An 18,319-nucleotide genomic window follows, 5' to 3' on the forward strand; every position below is an offset into this window, starting at 1 on the left:
ACTAATTTTTGCTCAATCACTGTCTTTGAAGGAGAACACTGACCAACATACAGTAATAACACCCCGCCCCCTATAGAGTATATACTTAGGCTACAATATAGTATAGACTCCAGTGTTAGTGTGAGTACTTACAGTATACGGTTTAGAGAATATTATGGATCCGAGATGAAACTGAGAGAAAAAGGTGCAGTTACAAATGTGTCTGCTACTTCAGCACCATGGACAGCGCCGTGGATTATCGCTAACAGTTAAGGCTGTTCAGAAACCTCAGTCTTGCTGCTTTTAACCTTTGATCTGAGGTGTTGCATCTGCCGTTGCTAAGTAACCAAAACCAGACACTGGAAATGTTTAGCCTAGCAAACATTAGAAGAAAAGCAATTAGCTAGCTAGCACAACCATTAACCAATAATGTAGAAACAACATATCATCAGGCCAATTATCTCAAGTTCTGAGATGATGTAACTCCAGGTGATGTTCTCTTGGAAGTCTAGGTGTCAGCGAGAACTTGACAGGTCATACAGCTCTGGGTGTCCCTGAACACTATAATCATCTGCTTTCCCAACTTCAGTTTGGCTGACCTGGGATGGGTTAAACAAGGCCACGGAGCTGACTGGTTAATTCTTGTCACAGTACTTGCTGCAGTCCAAAAAGCAAAAATGTGATGTCAGTGGACATTCAATCACAGTATACCAGAGTGGTTAGTTGTTAGCTTGTGTCTAACACAAAAACTAGAGTAATAAAATAAACTGTGACAAAAAGCAGACTTCCCAGCACATGAATACACACTTGTGTGCAGCAAGATAAAACACTTTTTGCATAATTTCAGGGGGTCATTATGGCAATGAAAATGTTTAAAATGGCTGCTGTTCCCCTTTACATTATCATACTTTCAGTGGCAGAGATGTGGGTTGCTGTAGAGGGTATCTCTGTCCTTGCTTAATAGTTTTGTGTGTGTGTGTGTGTGTGTGTACATGTGTGTGATCATTGTGGCTTCACTCATCTGTGAAATGAAACACATCGATTTATCTCTAAAATGATCAATATAACTCACACCACCATGGCTGGTCGATGAAGATATGCATTATTCTTACATATACTTACTTACATTATGTCTACATCACCACTCACTTGGTCCAGATCATCTGCTTAACCTGTGCTTATTCTTCACTGACAGATGTCCAGCCTGCTGTAGGTAAGCGCTTTGCTTTGTCATTAATGTGTTTGTCTGTGTGTAAGTGTGTGTGTGAAGTTACAGCCCGTCTGAAGATATTGTAGTTGTCTCAGTGAATAGACTTATATTGTACACACACACACACACACGCACGCTCACACACACACAAACACATCTCTGCAGTCTGAGGAGACCACAGCAGTACTATGGCAAGTGATTTAACCCTTAATTGTCCACACGACTAATTTCCATGTACCAACTGTTTCTTTTTATTCAGAAAACAATGAGCCTAGGGATGGTAAGGAAAAGACACAACACACTGTTTCCCAGCCTGCCTGTGCTTCTGTTTTTGAGCCTGTTTTGTGTCAACCACCTTGTGTGTTAGTGGACATGGGAATTTGTTACTGATTGTGACGGGACTTATACTCTTCCTCCCAGAAGCCTGGGATTGGCCCGGATGATGGCCATCATTGGTGCGTAAGATCAAAGGTTTTCACTCAGCAGATGAATTCATTATTGCTTATGATGGTGATCTTATGATGGTGATCATGGTTTTGGCATAAATATAGCTGTATAATTGTATTTATGCAACAAACAAGAGTGACAAAGTGCCTCATAGCAAATAGATAAAGGAAGCTAAAAGAAAAGGATGAAAATAATGCAAAGAGACAACTTAAAAGCAACTCAAGTCACAGCAAATTCATCAGATAAACTGTCAGATGAAACAAGCTGATGGTAAAATAAGTAAATAAAATACGAATATAACAGACAACAGAGAAGTTTATGAAAATGTCTTGCAATGAAAACATGCTTTCAAAGATATTAAAGTAGAGTGGTTCGATTGCTTCCACCAGAGCATCCAAGAGAACGTTCGAGTGTTTCAATGTGAAGTGAACTTGACTCTGAAATGAACTGATGAGGTCTGGTTTATAAGAAGTGATATATTCTGCCTGTAGTTATGCTGGATATATATCTTATGTGTGTGAATGTGTGTGATATGTGGATGCAACAATCTACTACTATGTATGTTCAACACAAGATTGAAGGTCTTTGGCACACTGTGTGCTCTATCTGGTGGTGCTCTGATGATAAATTGATGATGTAATGAATAAGTAAAAACTGTGAAATTATAGAGCTATACATTCTAAGTATAGTAGCATATTTTATGGATAGAATGGATAGATATGTTGCTATATTGATGTAGTAATACCCAGTCTGGAATAGAATATTTGACAACCTCTTATTTTACGTGTCCAATTACTCAATTACTTATCATTTCCTATTAATTCTCTTGGAAGGATCCGAGGAAGAACTATGCTATTTGGCACTATTCATAAGTAAAATGCGGACAGTGTTCAATTGGTAAATGACCAAATAATTCCAGCTGAATGCTAAGATAGTGTAACCTAGATTCTTTTTACAGTGACAGTCTAGCAGGTGAAGCTGAACAATTTGTTTCTAATAATCAGTGAATAATGAATTAATCTTTTTCTGAGTTTAGATGAAGCAGTTCTTTCAGTTCCAGACACAATACAAACCACTTTTGGAAAAATCTGTCAGTGTTATGAGGTAACAACACTATGAGACTAGAAAGGAGAGATTGTGATCTGGGTCAAAATAAGCCCTTTGTTAAGGTCTGAGAACCTCCGCTGCCATGGTTACAATAATAACCAGTTGGTTAAGATTAAGGAAGATCATGGTCATGGTCAAAGAAACCAGGCTAGACTGATGACTGGAAATGGGAAACGAGCGGGGATTTCCCATGTCTGTCATGTCTGTCTTTTTTTATTTATCCATCCATCCAACCTGACCTCCTCCTGATGTGGGCGCTCTAATAATTTCACCCGACTTCTACTTTGTCAAGGGGCTTTTGTCATTTCAACGTAAACATATATTGCTTTTAAGCTTGGGAGGAGAGTCTAAAATCAAACTCTCTGAACTCTGTCTGTAGTCACATAGTTCTTCCAAGGAAATTTTCTAGAAATGATTTTGAGAAAATGAAAAGCCCTTAAAATAAAGTGTTACTGGATATTTCAATGTGGGTTGTTACAAATTGTCCTCATTATCCAAAATATGAGCATCTATAGAGGTGTTTCATCTCTGGAGGCTAATGTACAACATCTGAAACATCCATTCCCAGAGCTGAGGACTTCCTCTAAAGTTAATTGCACCAAGCAACCCTTATCCCAAACAAACACAGTGTCCAATGTAACAGTGTAAGAGTGTAAACATTCAAAAGTGTCCCCTGGGTGCCATTCCAGGATCAGTTTTACCCACTTAACATTCTGATTGAAACCTTTTAAATCATTCTGAACATCTGAACTTGGATCTGTCCTCCGGGGCACTTTTGATTAAAAGATCAAATTAACTGAGACCATAAAAGCAGAGAGGGAGGAAGAGGCGTTGACGGTGTTGCTCTCTGAATTTATGGAGGTGCATGACCTTATTTGACACATGACCCTGGATCCATTCTCTCAGCAACTGCTCTTGTCCAATGGATGTCCACGCGGGGCCCTACTCACTCTACTTGATTGGTGTTCCGATGTGCCTCTGTCTTTACCTGCTGCGTGTCCATAACCCCTCTTTTCTTACACTTACAGTATGTCTGACTCAGGAAGTAAGAGAAGTAAGAGATACAGTTTATGTAGATTATGTAAAGTTAATAACCTCCTGACGTCAGCACAATTAAAGTGGTTTTTGAACTTGATCGTTGAAGACATAACTCATTAACAGTTGTTTTTTTTTCTAAAACAAAAATGATAAAACACAAAACAGGATTTGCTAATTAGAGACAGTGAAAGAAAATGTTTTTTGGAGTGTGAGAGCACGCTGATTTAATGTGTGAGTGTTCCTCACCTGAAGTCAAGATTATCATTGGGCCAATTAACGCTTGTGTTTAGCACAAATACTGTACAGACTGACGCGTTCCCGCTCTCTCTTTCTTTTTTTCCCCCTCCGATGCAGAGTTGCCTCCCGATGGTAAGAGAAATGAATACGTTAACGTCTCTGTAAAGCATAACAACTGACAAGCAAACACCTTACAGAGGTTACATCAATTTATTTGCAAAAGAAACAAGTGAATGGATAAAAGAGCAGCTCGTTCTTTATCGCCAAGATAAGAGTGTACAGGTTTGGCTTATGTTCTGTCAGCGTGGCAGAAGATTGCAGAAAGTCAAGCCTAATGTGATGTCTCCTAAGGTGATCTGAGGAGTTTCTTTATTCCCTGGGGCCTGTCTGTTCTAGGGGGCTCCTTGGTCGCCTATCATTTGTCAAAGGGTCCCAAATGGCTTATGCAGCGTAACAGAAAAGGCATTATGCAAACTTTTACCTCATGGAAAGACTGCTGCTCAGTTTTAATGCTAAATAACCATAAAAAAGGAACAGATCCCTGAGCTCAGAGGGTGGGAATTAGGAGTTTGAGACTTTTTATCATCAGATTATTTTAATGAAGTTTCCCAAATGATCAGCAAACAGGCATTGCGGTGTAAAAGCATCACGATTAAGAGAACTCTTGAATTGGTGGTTTGCTTGGTCGACTTGTCTACTGTTGTTGCCTCAAATCTGTCTTTTGTGTCTTTATCTGAGTGGTGCCTGGATCATGATTCCCAGCTTTAATTTGTCCCCTGTCATTGATCTATTCAACACCCATCACAGAACATGTACCAGGGGAGGATCCCCAGATGTCTGAGGTGACCGGCCTCTTCGTACTGAAGCCGCAGAGTGCCACAGCAACAAAAGGTCTGATCCGCCATAAAAACAACATCCAAAATGAAAGGAGTGGTCCACTTAATGTCAAATTCCTTTTAGAGAGCAGCCAGTTCATCTATTTCAATTAATTACTGTGTTACATTCTTGTCGGCGGCAGGCAAGGACATCACGTTTGTGACTAAAGTTGACTCTTCAAACATGATGAGGAAGCCGACCATGAAATGGCTGAAGGGGAAGTGGCTGGACCTGGGCAGCAAAGCTGGGAAGCACTTGCAGTTCAAAGAGACCTATGACAGGAACACCAAGGTATGCGTGTTCATACTGTTTAATAGCATGAACATTAACTGTGCTAATACAACCTTGTTACAAAGCCATGGCTCGAAAGATGGGAATGCTGGTCAGTCAGTTGGTCGGCCATTTTGGTCCAGACGGAAATATCTCAACACATGGTCTCCCTACTGACTTTAGCAGCAGTATGATGTTGATTGACTTGTTTTGAGAAATATTTTTACAACCACTGGATGAATTACCATGAAAATTGTTACAGATGTTTATGGTCCCTATAAGATAAATTCTAATGACTTTAATGATCCCTTAACTTTTCATCTAGTACCATCATCAAATCAAAATGTCAATTTGCCAAATATTGAGTATGAAATTTTGAGTATAGCATGTGACTAACATTATGCAGCACTTGCCTTGGTACAGCCTCATAGAGCTGCTAGCATTCAGTGTTCACTGAAAGATCAGGTTTTATCGTTTGTTTCCTCTACCATCTCACAGCAGTTATGTTACATGTCATAGCTGCACGGAGAAATTGAATTTTCAAGGTCAATGCACAAAGTGCCACAATAAAAAAAAAATTAAATCAAGCTGAACTGCTCAATAAATGTACATTCCTAAAGATGCTATGATTTATTTTCTTGTTTTTGTGTTGAAATCTACTTAGAATAGTTAAAAGACTGGAGGAAATAATCAACGTATAATTCTAACAGACCGATAAAAGCCAGTATTGGCGAGATGGCTTCATCAGCGAACAGATTATGGGTCAAACTTAGCTGTATACTTGTGTTGTGCATGTGTTTGTGTGAATGAACTGCATATCTGTGCATGTATGTGTGTGTGCACAGGTGTTCATTTGATTGTTTGTGTTCCTAGCATGTCGTCCCTCTCTCTCTCTGTCAGATCTACACTTACGAGATGAGCATCATCAAAGTAGTGGATGGAGACGCAGGTGGCTACCGCTGCGAGGTCACCTCCAAAGACAAGTGCGACAGCTGCACATTTGAAGTCTCCGTGGAGGGTAGGTCTGGAGACAGACAATCACATTATTGTCATCTTCCATTGTGCGTATCCACCATTACTATGTAACTGGTTTTGTCAGCCAATAACTCAGTGAGTGTGATCCACATTAGGTCCTATCATTTTGTGGCCTAGCGAGGTCATCAGTCCATTATTCCTTTGCGACTCAAGCCTGCTGTGTAATGAATGAACCTAGCTGAGTTCTCACAAGTCTTTCCCCTTCTGTCTGATTTCAGCTGTACAAGTGGAGCAGCAGGACAACATCTTGGAGGCGTTTAAGCGATCGTGAGTGTCAGTGTTGGCAAGGGTCTACTCAACATGTCACCCATCACACTGTCTCCCATATGCTCCCCTGTAGATCACTGCCTCTAGGCATCCGTCAGTCTCTGCCTGTGTGTCTGTCTATTCTTCAGTTGTAGCCGACTTTGTACGAGTCAGTCTGTCTGCCATTTCTCTCTTTCTGTCACGTCTCAATGCGTCTGCTGCCTTAGTGCTTGGCTTCACCTGGAGTCCCTCATGGTTTAGCGTCTTCTGTATTTCGTCACATGTCTCAATGACAGTCTCTGAAGGGACTTTTTCTTTTTTTTTTTTACATGTATCTCTTACCCTCACTGTCTATTTCTGTCTCTGCTTCTGCTCGTGTGAAGTTATCTATGTATGTATCCTGTAACTGTGTTGCTTCTTTAATGAGTTTTTTTTTTAATTTCAGCTGTTCTCAGCCTGTATACTCTATGTGTGCTGTGTGATCGTAAATCAACTGACACCTTCTCGCTGACACCTTGAATCTTCAGATTTGTAATCTATGTTTAAAAATATAATTTCCCTCCCTCATTAGAGAACGAGACGAGCAGAGAGGCAGAGGTAAGATGAGAAGTACAACAGGCAAAAAGACAGCATCATATTGTGGTTTAGACAAGGTGTCAGTGTGCTTATTTGCAGAATGCTGATATGAGGGAGAGAGAGGCAGTGGCAGAGAGGTTGGTGTGATAAATGAAACGTGAAAAGTTGGTTAAAACTTAAATATATTGCTGGAGAGATAATGGATGAGTGTGGTAAACACCTTGTTATGTGGAGGTCATGAAGCTCAACCTCCAGGGGGTAAATATAGAGAATCCTGTTTCCTATGGGATACTCATCTGTGTGTTTCTCTTAACCTGTATGATATTAGTACAACTAAATACATGTAGTCTGACTCCATTCTTTAGCACACACACTCCTGTTCACTCATCATTCTCTGGAGTTATTTTTGCTCCAGACTTTAATGTGTGTTTCATGTCTGAAATAGCCCAAGCTCTCCATTGTATGCCCCGGGCATATCAGGCTACTTTATGTTGTCACTTCGCTGGCTGGTTGGCCAACTGAAAAGTTTTCACGGGGAAACGGAAAATATTCTGTGGAAAGCATACTGTATGATGGTGTTACAGTCTGTGAGTGTTTCTCACATTGTGTGAAGAGTAGCATTTCGAAACATGTCTTGCTTAGTATGTTTATCCTTGACAGGTTAAAGTGTACAGCTAAACAATAATGAATGCCAGAATAAAGAAAAAATCAAGTGGTAACCATGTGGGGGGTAGTTGTAACTCCTGTAAAACACTTAGAGTGAGGGTTTGTAATTCAATTTAGAAGCATTCTTTATTATGTTTGTTGACATTCTCATAACAGTGCAACAGCAATCCAAAAATGAAATGGTTTGACAAAAAAAGAAAAAAAACAAACAGTGTCCGTGGCTCTCAGAGGCCCGTAATGAACCTATGCAATTATTGCATTCGGGCTGAATGAGCAGTAACTATGAGCAAAATGTATGTTTGGTGCAGCTACTTTGCTTACGTTTTTATGATTGTGGCATTCGACAGAGGTCTTTCTTTGTTAGACTGAACAGCTGAAAGAGCAGCTACAGATTGGATGAGAGACCTAGCCGTGGAGCCATCGCAACAGCAACTGGTCTTCTGATCACCATTGTGGACTCGTCCTCTAGCAGTAGCAGTGTTGCCAGATCATCATTTGTCTTTTACATTTGCCTTTTTATCTCTAAAGTTAAATATTCTGAGTTTCTTTAATGTTTATCTGTGCTTGCGCTTGTGCTTGTGCTTTTGATTTCAAATGTCCCTCACTGATTCACCTGTGCGTATGGGAGATGGGGGGGGCCGGAGGGAATGGGATTGTGGATGGATCTTGCAACAGGACAGTAGTATCGTGTGTTTTAATACCATTGAAAACTGCTAGGATTATTTGTGAAGCCATACAATTACAGGAAGCAAGCCCAAATAAGCAACTTCACTTTAGAAACAAGCCCAAAAAATACAACCCACTTCTACTAACTGAAAATTAGGGTTTGGGATTTTTTCAGCTGGATGCTTTAACATTCAGCTTACTTTTGCTAGTTTCTCCATTCTGCAGACCCTGCCTGTAAATCACTACATTTAGTTTGCTTCAGAATGAGCCATGACTGGTTAGTCTTATTACTACAACACAACACAAGGGCATTGTTATATATTTCAGCCACAACTATAGTAAAGTTAAAGGTGTTCAGCAGGTTAAATCTTGGCATCAACTATATGTACTTTGAATTTTAGAATACAAGTCAAAGCCTCTGTGGTAAAACAATGGAAGGGGCTGCTTGTTTGGTGTGTTGCTTCAGGCACAGGTGAGGCATGAAATATATCCATCAATCCCTGCGTTGGCTCCCCTGCTGTGCCACTGGAGTGGTCTCATTCAAGTGAATGCTTTTTTTTTTTGCACTGCTGTGACCAGCCGAAATTGTCATGAGTCATTTTCCACGGTCATCCAAGTGTGCTCAGTTATGTACACTTTAACGTTTACATTAACACATATGAAAACTCCTCTGAGTCACAGAGTGTTTGTCTCAACATCAGCATCAGTTTGCATTGCATCAACTGTGTGAAATGTTTATTTCACTTGGAAGTGTTTCTAATAACTATTGTGAGAGAGATGAGCATTTTATGCTTTACTGTCAATGCACATGAACCATGAAAGAACTCACTATAGTGATCCCCATTCTTTAAGGTGAAAAAATGGGTTTAAACAAACTCAGTAAGAACACATCCTGCAACACCCTTCTTCATCAATTGGTGTTTGAGGGTGGTGGTTTTATGATGCAATACTCAAAAATCTCTAAAAAGTGCTAAAGTAACTTGAAATCTAGCAATTGTTGTGGTCACAGTCCACAGCTAACATTCTTTTCATGCCCACCCAACCATTTGGTAATCACGTGTGCTCTGTGAATGAGGGCATTATCACCCTGGGAGAATTTATTCCTATCAGGACAGGAAGGACAACATGGATGGATGTTATCCTTGGATGAACTGTTCATCCATAGGACGAACATGATCACTCAGAATGGCTTTGAATTTATTGGCATTTATCTTGGTCTCTGAGGGGTTCAATGAGCCTCAACCATGCCAGGAAAACACACTCCACGCTGTATAGGAGCTGCCAAAAGTGTTCACAGTGGAAAACAACAAGCAATCGAGCCTGTAGACATTTATTGGAGTGTGCCACACACAGTACTTGTCACCTTGTTGAGCACAAGAGGGTGACTGATTGCTCAAGACCATGTGAATTTTTCTCATCACTTGCAAAAGTGCATGTGAGGGGTAATAGTGGGTTTAAGCAGTGAAACACAGCCACAGTTTTCTCCTCTGTGAAGATGTCAACATATTATTCTGCATGAAAATGCCTTTTTTCTTGTGTGCACTGACGACTGTATGTTTCAGACTTCCATATAACATCACCTTTAGCCACATCCACGCTAACACCAGCTTAGCCATGTTTGTGTTTGAACTGTGCTATTTTGCTTATAGCTGTTTTTGACATATATGTTGCTTAAATGTGCTTGTCTATTGTGATTTCTGTCTGTTACTTGAATTTAGGGATTGATGGTAGCTTGTAGCCCACATCATATGCTCTGCTCTATGTTTTCCCTCATCCTATTTTTGCGTCTATCTGAACACAGGATGAAAAAACGGTAAGCTTTGACTGCGGGCAGTAATTCATTAGAACTCTGCTGTGCTGTTGTGTTTGCTGATGTTGCTTTTGTTGGATTTATAATTGTCTTGTAATTTTTGTGTGTATTTATAGGTCTGTGTAATGAGGAATAAAAGGCAATGTGTTATTGAATACATACGCTATTTCCTACTGCTGTTTTTTTTCCCACTCTCTCATTCCAAGCATTGTAAATAGCACAGGTTTATAAACATAACAAGATAATCCCCCAAATCTCTTTTCTTTTAATACCAGGGGAGATGCAGGTGAGGATGCAGGCGATCTAGACTTCAGTGCCCTGCTCAAGAAAAGGTAAAGATCATCTACATCAGCTACAGACAACATAATAACCTTAATTTGGTTCTCTTAAATGTGGTTCTCTCTCTCTGGGTTTATCTCATTCCCAATCACAAATACCCAGGGAGAAGAAACAGAGGGAGGTTGTTGAAGAAGTGGATGTATGGGAAATCTTGAAGGCGGCCAAGCCTTGTGACTATGAGAAGATTGCCTTTGAGTATGGCATCACGGACCTGAGGGGCATGCTACAGAGGCTGAAGAAGATGAAGAAGGTGGAGCCCAAGAAGTGTGACGGTGAGGAGTGAGGGAAGAGACAGGAGAGGGGTTATGAGGCAAAAGAAGACTGTGCACACAAGTGAGGCGGCAGGCAGGAAACGAGCTCTGTAACGCACAAGGCTGTAAATACCAGCAGCATTTAAAGGTCTCAGGGGAGATTTTATATTGCTGGGACAACAGGTGGAATGAGTGTGTTAGCATATGCTTGCTGCTGGTTGGCACTTATGGATTATTTGGCTATTAAAGCAGTAGTTGTAACTATGCTAACAGGCTACTGTCTTGTCAGCTTTCCTGAGGAAGCTGGATCCAGCCTACTCAGTGGATAAGGGCAAGAAGATCCAGCTAACAGTGGAAGTGGCTGACCCCGACGCTCCAGTCAAGTGGCTGAAAAATGGACAAGAAATCAAACCATCGGCCAAGTGAGCAAATTACCCCTATTTGTGTGATGCACTGAACAGTATATATGTCTGTGTGCATGTGAAACTGTACCGAACCTGTACTGATGTTTAGGGAGTGTACTACTATACTTAATCTGATGATTGCTGGCAAGTTGCAGTATAAACAAAATGCTCAAAGATGAAGACAATTATCAACAACTTTAAAAACTGATTTTACACAGTTGACACTTTGATGTGGGTTTACCACTGAACCATAAAATACAGGGAGACTGGGTGGAGCTGAGATGAATAAATCAGGTAGAAACCTCCATAAATGAGGGTAATGGGTCAACACTCCAATGAAGCAAGCAAAATTAAACCTGCCTCTAGGCCTACCTCTCTTTCAAGGTTTAATATCTATTTAAACCTTCTACAAGCTGTAAACCACAACTTATAAAGTTATCATAGTGAACATGTAGCAAACAATTGCTAATTTACACATCTACACCACGCAAAGCCACATCCGCAAATATTAGGAGTCATGTTTCTGGCCACCTGAAGCCACCTCTACTTAATCTTTTGCTAGACATGTTTTGGTCTCCACCAACCCCTGAAGGAAATATGTTGCTCTTAGCAGCTACAGTGCTACATTATAATCACCAGCTAGTTGCCTACTTTGCATGTGTGCCATTTGGTGCTGAATAATGGTTTATTCTGAGCTGTGTGTGCGGCCTGCCGCTCCTTTGAGTGAGGTTGATGATTCCATTGTCACTATGACAGTGACGGTGTATCACAATAACAGTAAGTTAGGTTTGTGGGGGAAAAAATGCTACGTGGTTGATACATTTTTTCAATATCTGCATTATCTTGTTGCATCAGTGATTTGCAGAGGTGGGTAGAGTAAAAAAGGTTGCAAAGTAAAAGTATTGTTAACTCAAAAAACTACTCAAAAAAGTAACTATTTCAGTTTACTCAAATCGTGTACATCATTGTAGGTCTATTATGTTCAAACATGTCCTTAAAAGCCAGGCTAATACCACATGTTATTGTCATTAAAGGGCCATATCCAGAACCAGACAAATGGAAAATACATGCTGTTATGCACTGTTTAATCTTTTAAAGCAAAACAACAAGAGAAAAAAAACGTGCCACTTATTGAACCATCAAAGGAGAGGCTTGGACACTGTATGTGTGTGTGTCTGTGTGTGTGTGTGTGTGTGTGTACATGCATGATTGTAGGCAGGGCGCACAAGAGAGATGTTTGTTTTACTCCTGGGCTGAAGTCAAGTCCTACTTCCTACTTTCCAACTCCTTTTTACCCTTAGCTTTACATTGTTCTTGGGTTCTTTGTCTCACTCGCTCCACCACACACTCGCTACGTACACCTTACATCTTAAATGTAGTAAAAGTAGCAAGAGCCCAATGTAATGGAGTAGTGGTACATTGGTATGGTATTTTATCACAAATGTACTTGATTAAGAGTAAAAAGTATTCTGCAAAACGATTACTCTTAGATGTTACATGTTACTACTCACCACTGCTAATATGTTATCTCAGAAGCTAATTAGGGCTGCTGTTGGAAAATATTTTCTGGCTCAAAAGCAAATAGCTAACTAGGCCCTTCATTACTAGGTTATTTAGCTTATTAGTTCAGACACAGTTCATGTGGACCTCACATAAAGCTGTCTTATTAACTTAACATGCTCACTAGCAGCTTATATAGCTGATGTCCACAGCAAGTGGCATTAAGAGCAACTTGTAAATGGTTAGACTAACATGCATAATTAGTGGCTTCTAATTAGCTAGACTTGATTATGCAGCTTAGTAACTGTTCAGGAAATTTATTACACCATGGCATTGCACGTGGACTGGAAACCCACTGAAATGCCACAACAATGCTCTGTATAGAGTTAATTCAAAAATCTTAGACTTTGGAATATGACTAATAGCAGATATACATGTTGGTTTTGGGCCTCTTTAGCCTGCTGAGCTCTCTTCAGTGTGTGTCACTCTCCTTTTTGCACTTTACCCCTCCTTCTTCAAAGGCTTCTTTTGGTGTTTAATTGAAGAGGGTACAGCTGTTGCGAGTGGTATTTTTTTCAATGGCTCCACCATCTGCCATTTTGTGTAGCTTCACGCTGTTCATTCAAAGTAAGGCAGTCCTCTTCCTGTTTGATTTAAACAGCTACTATGGGAGAGAGGACTTTTTTTTGCCCTACATGCAGCCTCCCAGGAGGTTCCTTCAGGCTGAGCACTGTGACCATCGAGATCTAACAATTGAAATATTAGATATGTAATATTGTATTTAGAGTCATTGCTATTAGGGTTTAGGATTAGGGCAGGTTCATACAATCCAGGTCTTCTTTGTTTCATTTAAAACAAACCACTGATGTGGCTGAGATATAAGGCCAAAACTAAACCAAACAACACACAGTCAAGTACGTTCGCATACAAATCATTTAAGTTAGCCAGTTACTTAGAACGTGTGGGTGTTGAGGAAAATAATAAACCTAAGGCATGTAGCATTTCTGCATTTCTTTTCTTTCTTCTACTGCTCAAGTTCAAGTGATTTGAAATTCACGGCCTCAGTCACCTGAGTTAGCATAGAGTACATTTTTTTACCATCCTCTCCAAGTCCAACAACGCTATAAGAGTGTAAAGCTAAATTTTCTCTTTTAGATTCCGATGACGGTCTGTTTTGTAAAACGAAGACCTACATGTGTCTGAAAGGCATACAAACTGGTGCTCGACAGCTGCTAACATCATGCCTTTACAGAAACTACATTCTAATTGAATGCAGTTTGGATCATAAACGCTTAATTTTACTCCTACACACAGGTAACTAGTACTACTTAATTCAGTGTTCAGATTAGACTAACTATTAATGGCAGTCACCACCTCCAGTTGTCTGATGATGTGATCACTTGCAAGCTTGTAACCATGGGAATATTTCCCACCACTACATTTAATTGCAAGTGATGAGACTGTGACAGTACTGGAGTCCTTTGATTTTTTCACCATGTCTGTATAGCAACCCAAATGTGCATGTGTGGGAGCATATACTCTGAAGGTCTGCACAAGAATGTATGTGAGTCACTCTGTTGTATGCAGGCCCTCCGCGTCTGACTGTGGCTAGATTTGCTGAAAGCAAGATATTCATTATTCTCTCTCTCTCTTTCTTCATCTCTCTGTCTCTCTCCCCACACTTGTTCTTTATCCTCCTTGTATAATCTTCCCCCATAATTCCTGTGCGTCCAGGTATGTGTTTGAGAGCGTGGGCAACAAGCGGACACTCACTATCAACAAGTGCAACCTGTCTGATGACGCAGCATACGAGTGCGTGGTTGGGGAGGAGAAGTGCTTCACGGAAGTTTTTGTCAAAGGTATATGAGTCACTGTCTTGGGAGGAATCCTTCTTTCAGGAGGGAGAGGCTTTTTTTCTGCTCAGTTTAGCAAATGCTGTCATTTGAGCGCGGAGAGGCTCGACAGCTCTGTTCCCTTCTTGTGTCTGTGTTTGTCATCTTTTTATTTCAATGCTTTCATGCCACACAGTAGCATGCTGCTCTCTGTTGTCAGCTCACTCATTTTTAATAAGTACGGTGCGAGTGAAACTTTTATGCTTTGTTTGTTGTCATGTATCATTGTTGTTGTGCTGTACGTATTAATGTGCTGTCATATTTATTAGAGTTTGACTGATATGTGTGTTTTTGAGGGCCACCTTGATTACTGTTCAACTGAAATATTATATTTCAATTGAACATATTGAAAAAAAAAATATATGCAGTAAATTTCCATTTTATATTTTACACCAAAATGTTCCAAAGATAATGAGTCTAACTCTGGTGTTCATATATTTATATTCTTCTCTGTGTCCTTTTTTAGAGGTTTTAATCAATGTAATTGGGTCTGCTTCTATGTTAATCCCATGCTTTACTCTGTGTGCTCACCGCCGTCCATCCTGCTTTTACAGTTTCCCAGGCCTTGGAGGAGGGTAAGCTCCTCATCACAAACACTGCTCCTGCAGCCACAGCGCGAGTCTGCATGGAGGAGTGTTTGTGCCCATAAAAACATCACTCATGCTGCTGTTTGCAAACATCTCATCTCATCATTACCTTCTACTGTTGATTGATCTTGACATTAGTGAGGGGGTTCAGCAGATGACAACTAGTCAAAACAAGCAGTCATAGTACTTTGTAACATGAAGTACTTGAGAAATGCTGTTTCCGCCATAATGACGTCAAATTCTCACAAAGGTCTGTGGAATGAGTAGCAATAAAATGTAGATTCATGTCAAAATTATGTTATTACATTAACTAGTAAGTTGATTTTGTCACCTTAACTAGCGACTTTGCTTCACGTTTCTTAAACGGTGAGTGGTTACTGAGTTAGCTACTATTCAAACATGTTGATGCATCTTCGCCTCGGTTCACACAGCCCCCGGGAGAATTCACAACTGTTTGTGCCAATTAGCAGACTGACCTCACAGGAATGTGACCAACTTATGCAACATACTTCACTTACATAACCTAACTTGCACGATGTACTTAACTTACATCATGTACGTAATGTCACTAAATGTATGCAAAAAATGTTCTTATTTTAACTCAAACCATCATCTTGTCCTGACCACACTGGCATTGTTTCTGTGGTGCTGGCACATAACAGAAACAAAAGGAAACATGGTGCAGGGTTATACATTTGGCTGAAAGTCATTCTGAGCATCACGAAAAAATTGAAAATTTGTGCACACATACACGAATATGTAGATTAAATTTTGTGACCAATTCACAAACCTCCATGATAGTAGGTTGTCATTAGCATCTTAAGATTGGCACCCTATGCTGTTGCACAAAAATTCCCCTGATACTGTGTTCAGACACACATTTATAGTTGTTGTACTGTAACAAACAAAAACAAGGTGGTTATTACAAACATTTTTATTAAACACCAATGAGATCACTGGACATTTAGCCCAGATCAGAGTTGAAGGTGAACATGGTCCCTCAACCACGGTGCTGACCACTAACTGTAAACCTAAAACACTTTCAGAGTTAAACTACTGCTTTTTTCCAGTTGTATCTCCTCAATATATTCCTGTGGGAAATGTACTTCTCTCAGTTTTTACTCCGAGAAACCCACAAATTACACTGAAGACATCAAATCCATTACAACAAACTTCTCTGAGACCTGCAGTCAGATTGTACATGTGTCTGCGGTGCTGTGACTGTGGTTCAGAGAGTTTCTGGGCTCTCCAGCTGAGGTTGAAGAGAATTGAGACGCCCGGAGGGGGACTGGATGCTGACGATGACAAATAGCTGAGGCTGGCGGAGCATCAAGGATCACACCATGTGGTTACACAATGTGACTCCCACCACCTCAGGAGACTTGAAGTACCTTCCACCTCTACAAGAGGAGCGTGTTTGATGGCATTGATAAGGACTTCAGGAGTACATTCTGCTGACATCTTAAACTTAAAAAGGGCATGCACTTGTTCAGTGTATTAGTCATTTCTACTTATTGAGAACACTAAAATACATGCCACCCACCACCCATCCACAGAGGAGGAAAGAGTACAAAAATACCTGATTTACAGCTATGATCATTTGTGTTGTGTGTCAAGTAAAATTAAAGCTTTAGCTACTCAGACTGGGTGATATGGTTGAAATCAAAATCACAGACTTGAAGCAGATATTATTCTGATGAAATAATCAAATTGACGTTCTGGTTAATGAATTGTGCTTGGCTTGGACTATATAGGCAGCTTATGTTCTAGTGCAAATCAAGACTTCATGTGTGTGCCAGAATGTAGCCAGGCTTCAACAATCACCATATTTGTTGTGCTGTTGCTGATGCCCTACAGCTCCATCTATCCACCATACTTCTTATATCCTCCACTCACATTCCTCGCCAGTAATACTCTGGTGATTTGGATGCGCACAGTGTTCAGTACAGTGAGTGATTCACATATTACCGTACAGTTTGTTAATGACTCAATAAGACTATGCCGATTTGTAGTTTTACTCAAAGTTTTGCATCTGTCTCTAGAGCCTCCAATCACCATCACCAAGCTGCTGGATGATGTTCACACCGTGGTGGGCGAGAAGGTGGAGTTTGAGGTGGAAGTGTCAGAGGAAGGAGCCAACGTCAAATGGTGAGCCAGTATGCCCTTCAGTTCACTCTGATATCAGTTAATTAGGAAATGCATTATTCATTTAATCATCTGTGAGGTCATATCCAGCTTTCAAATATCCCTTGAGATCTATGCATTTAGAGGTCCTGTAAAACGACCATAAAGATTTTGAAGGGAATATTGGCAGTAATGATGAGTAAATTATTCATCATTAGCTGGAAATATTTTCAGTTCAGGTTATAATAGCAACATTCATACACTAACCATATTTCCATAACATTGCCTGTCGTCTTCTCCCAACCAGTATCTTAGTACATAAATGTTGGAGTTTTACAGTCTTAAGTTAAGCAAGTGACTGGTGCTGTGTCATTTGCAACCATCTCATTCTAAACAAATCATTTGAGTGAATTAACTGAACTGACTCATTTCCTAAAATGATCCATTTCTCAGTGCACTTTATAAAGCTTGGTGAAACCTGCACTACGGGTGACATAAAACTGTTCCAGATCCTTTCACAGCGGGGGAATGGTGCATGTCCAGTGATTACATCCCTGAACTTACTTAGAGATAGAGATAGGAATACACCATCCACTTTCAGTTCAGTGAGTGGGACCATGCAGTTTGAGCTCTGGTCAAGCACTGAACGATGCAACGACGGTGAAGGAATCTTTTGAATTAATCATTTTAATGAACTGATTTTAGTGATTTGGGGCACTGAAAAGAGCTGTGCTTTGCACATCACTACAATTGACAATATAATCTCATTTGACAGTTTCTGACTAATCTACTGAAACTATATTGCATGTTCAATTCTCAAAACTATTTTGGGGGTTTTTGGGATATACTTAAGCTGCTGCTCTCACTGAATAAGCACTTGTTTGGAGCATGACACATTTGTACCTATGCAAGCAACATGATATCAATATGACTGAAAATACACTTGTTTTCTTATGCAAAATACTAATTTGTACATGTCTTATAACTTATTGTAAAATTATGTCAGAAGTAGTTCAACAATTGCTGTGAATGTAGCCACTAAAACCCATAAGTATATCT

At 40.1% G+C, this 18,319-nt stretch overlaps 1 protein-coding gene across 1 annotated transcript in view; it reads left to right on the forward strand.

Moving 5' to 3' along the window:
* Nucleotides 1-3,772: 3,772 nt before the first annotated feature.
* The window catches only part of mybpc2a (myosin binding protein Ca), a 30,344-nt gene continuing 15,797 nt past the window's right edge, over nucleotides 3,773-18,319 (forward strand). The window contains exons 1-10 of the mRNA XM_070847379.1: nucleotides 3,773-3,797; nucleotides 4,781-4,909; nucleotides 5,037-5,185; nucleotides 6,065-6,182; nucleotides 6,418-6,466; nucleotides 10,439-10,495; nucleotides 10,605-10,774; nucleotides 11,043-11,175; nucleotides 14,392-14,516; nucleotides 17,179-17,284. Of these exons, the coding sequence (XP_070703480.1) occupies nucleotides 3,773-3,797; nucleotides 4,781-4,909; nucleotides 5,037-5,185; nucleotides 6,065-6,182; nucleotides 6,418-6,466; nucleotides 10,439-10,495; nucleotides 10,605-10,774; nucleotides 11,043-11,175; nucleotides 14,392-14,516; nucleotides 17,179-17,284 (1,061 nt within the window). The remainder of the gene's footprint in view (nucleotides 3,798-4,780; nucleotides 4,910-5,036; nucleotides 5,186-6,064; nucleotides 6,183-6,417; nucleotides 6,467-10,438; nucleotides 10,496-10,604; nucleotides 10,775-11,042; nucleotides 11,176-14,391; nucleotides 14,517-17,178; nucleotides 17,285-18,319) is intronic.

Source organism: Pempheris klunzingeri, chromosome 17 (assembly GCF_042242105.1).
Source record: "Pempheris klunzingeri isolate RE-2024b chromosome 17, fPemKlu1.hap1, whole genome shotgun sequence".
In the NCBI taxonomy this organism is placed as follows: domain Eukaryota; kingdom Metazoa; phylum Chordata; class Actinopteri; order Acropomatiformes; family Pempheridae; genus Pempheris; species Pempheris klunzingeri.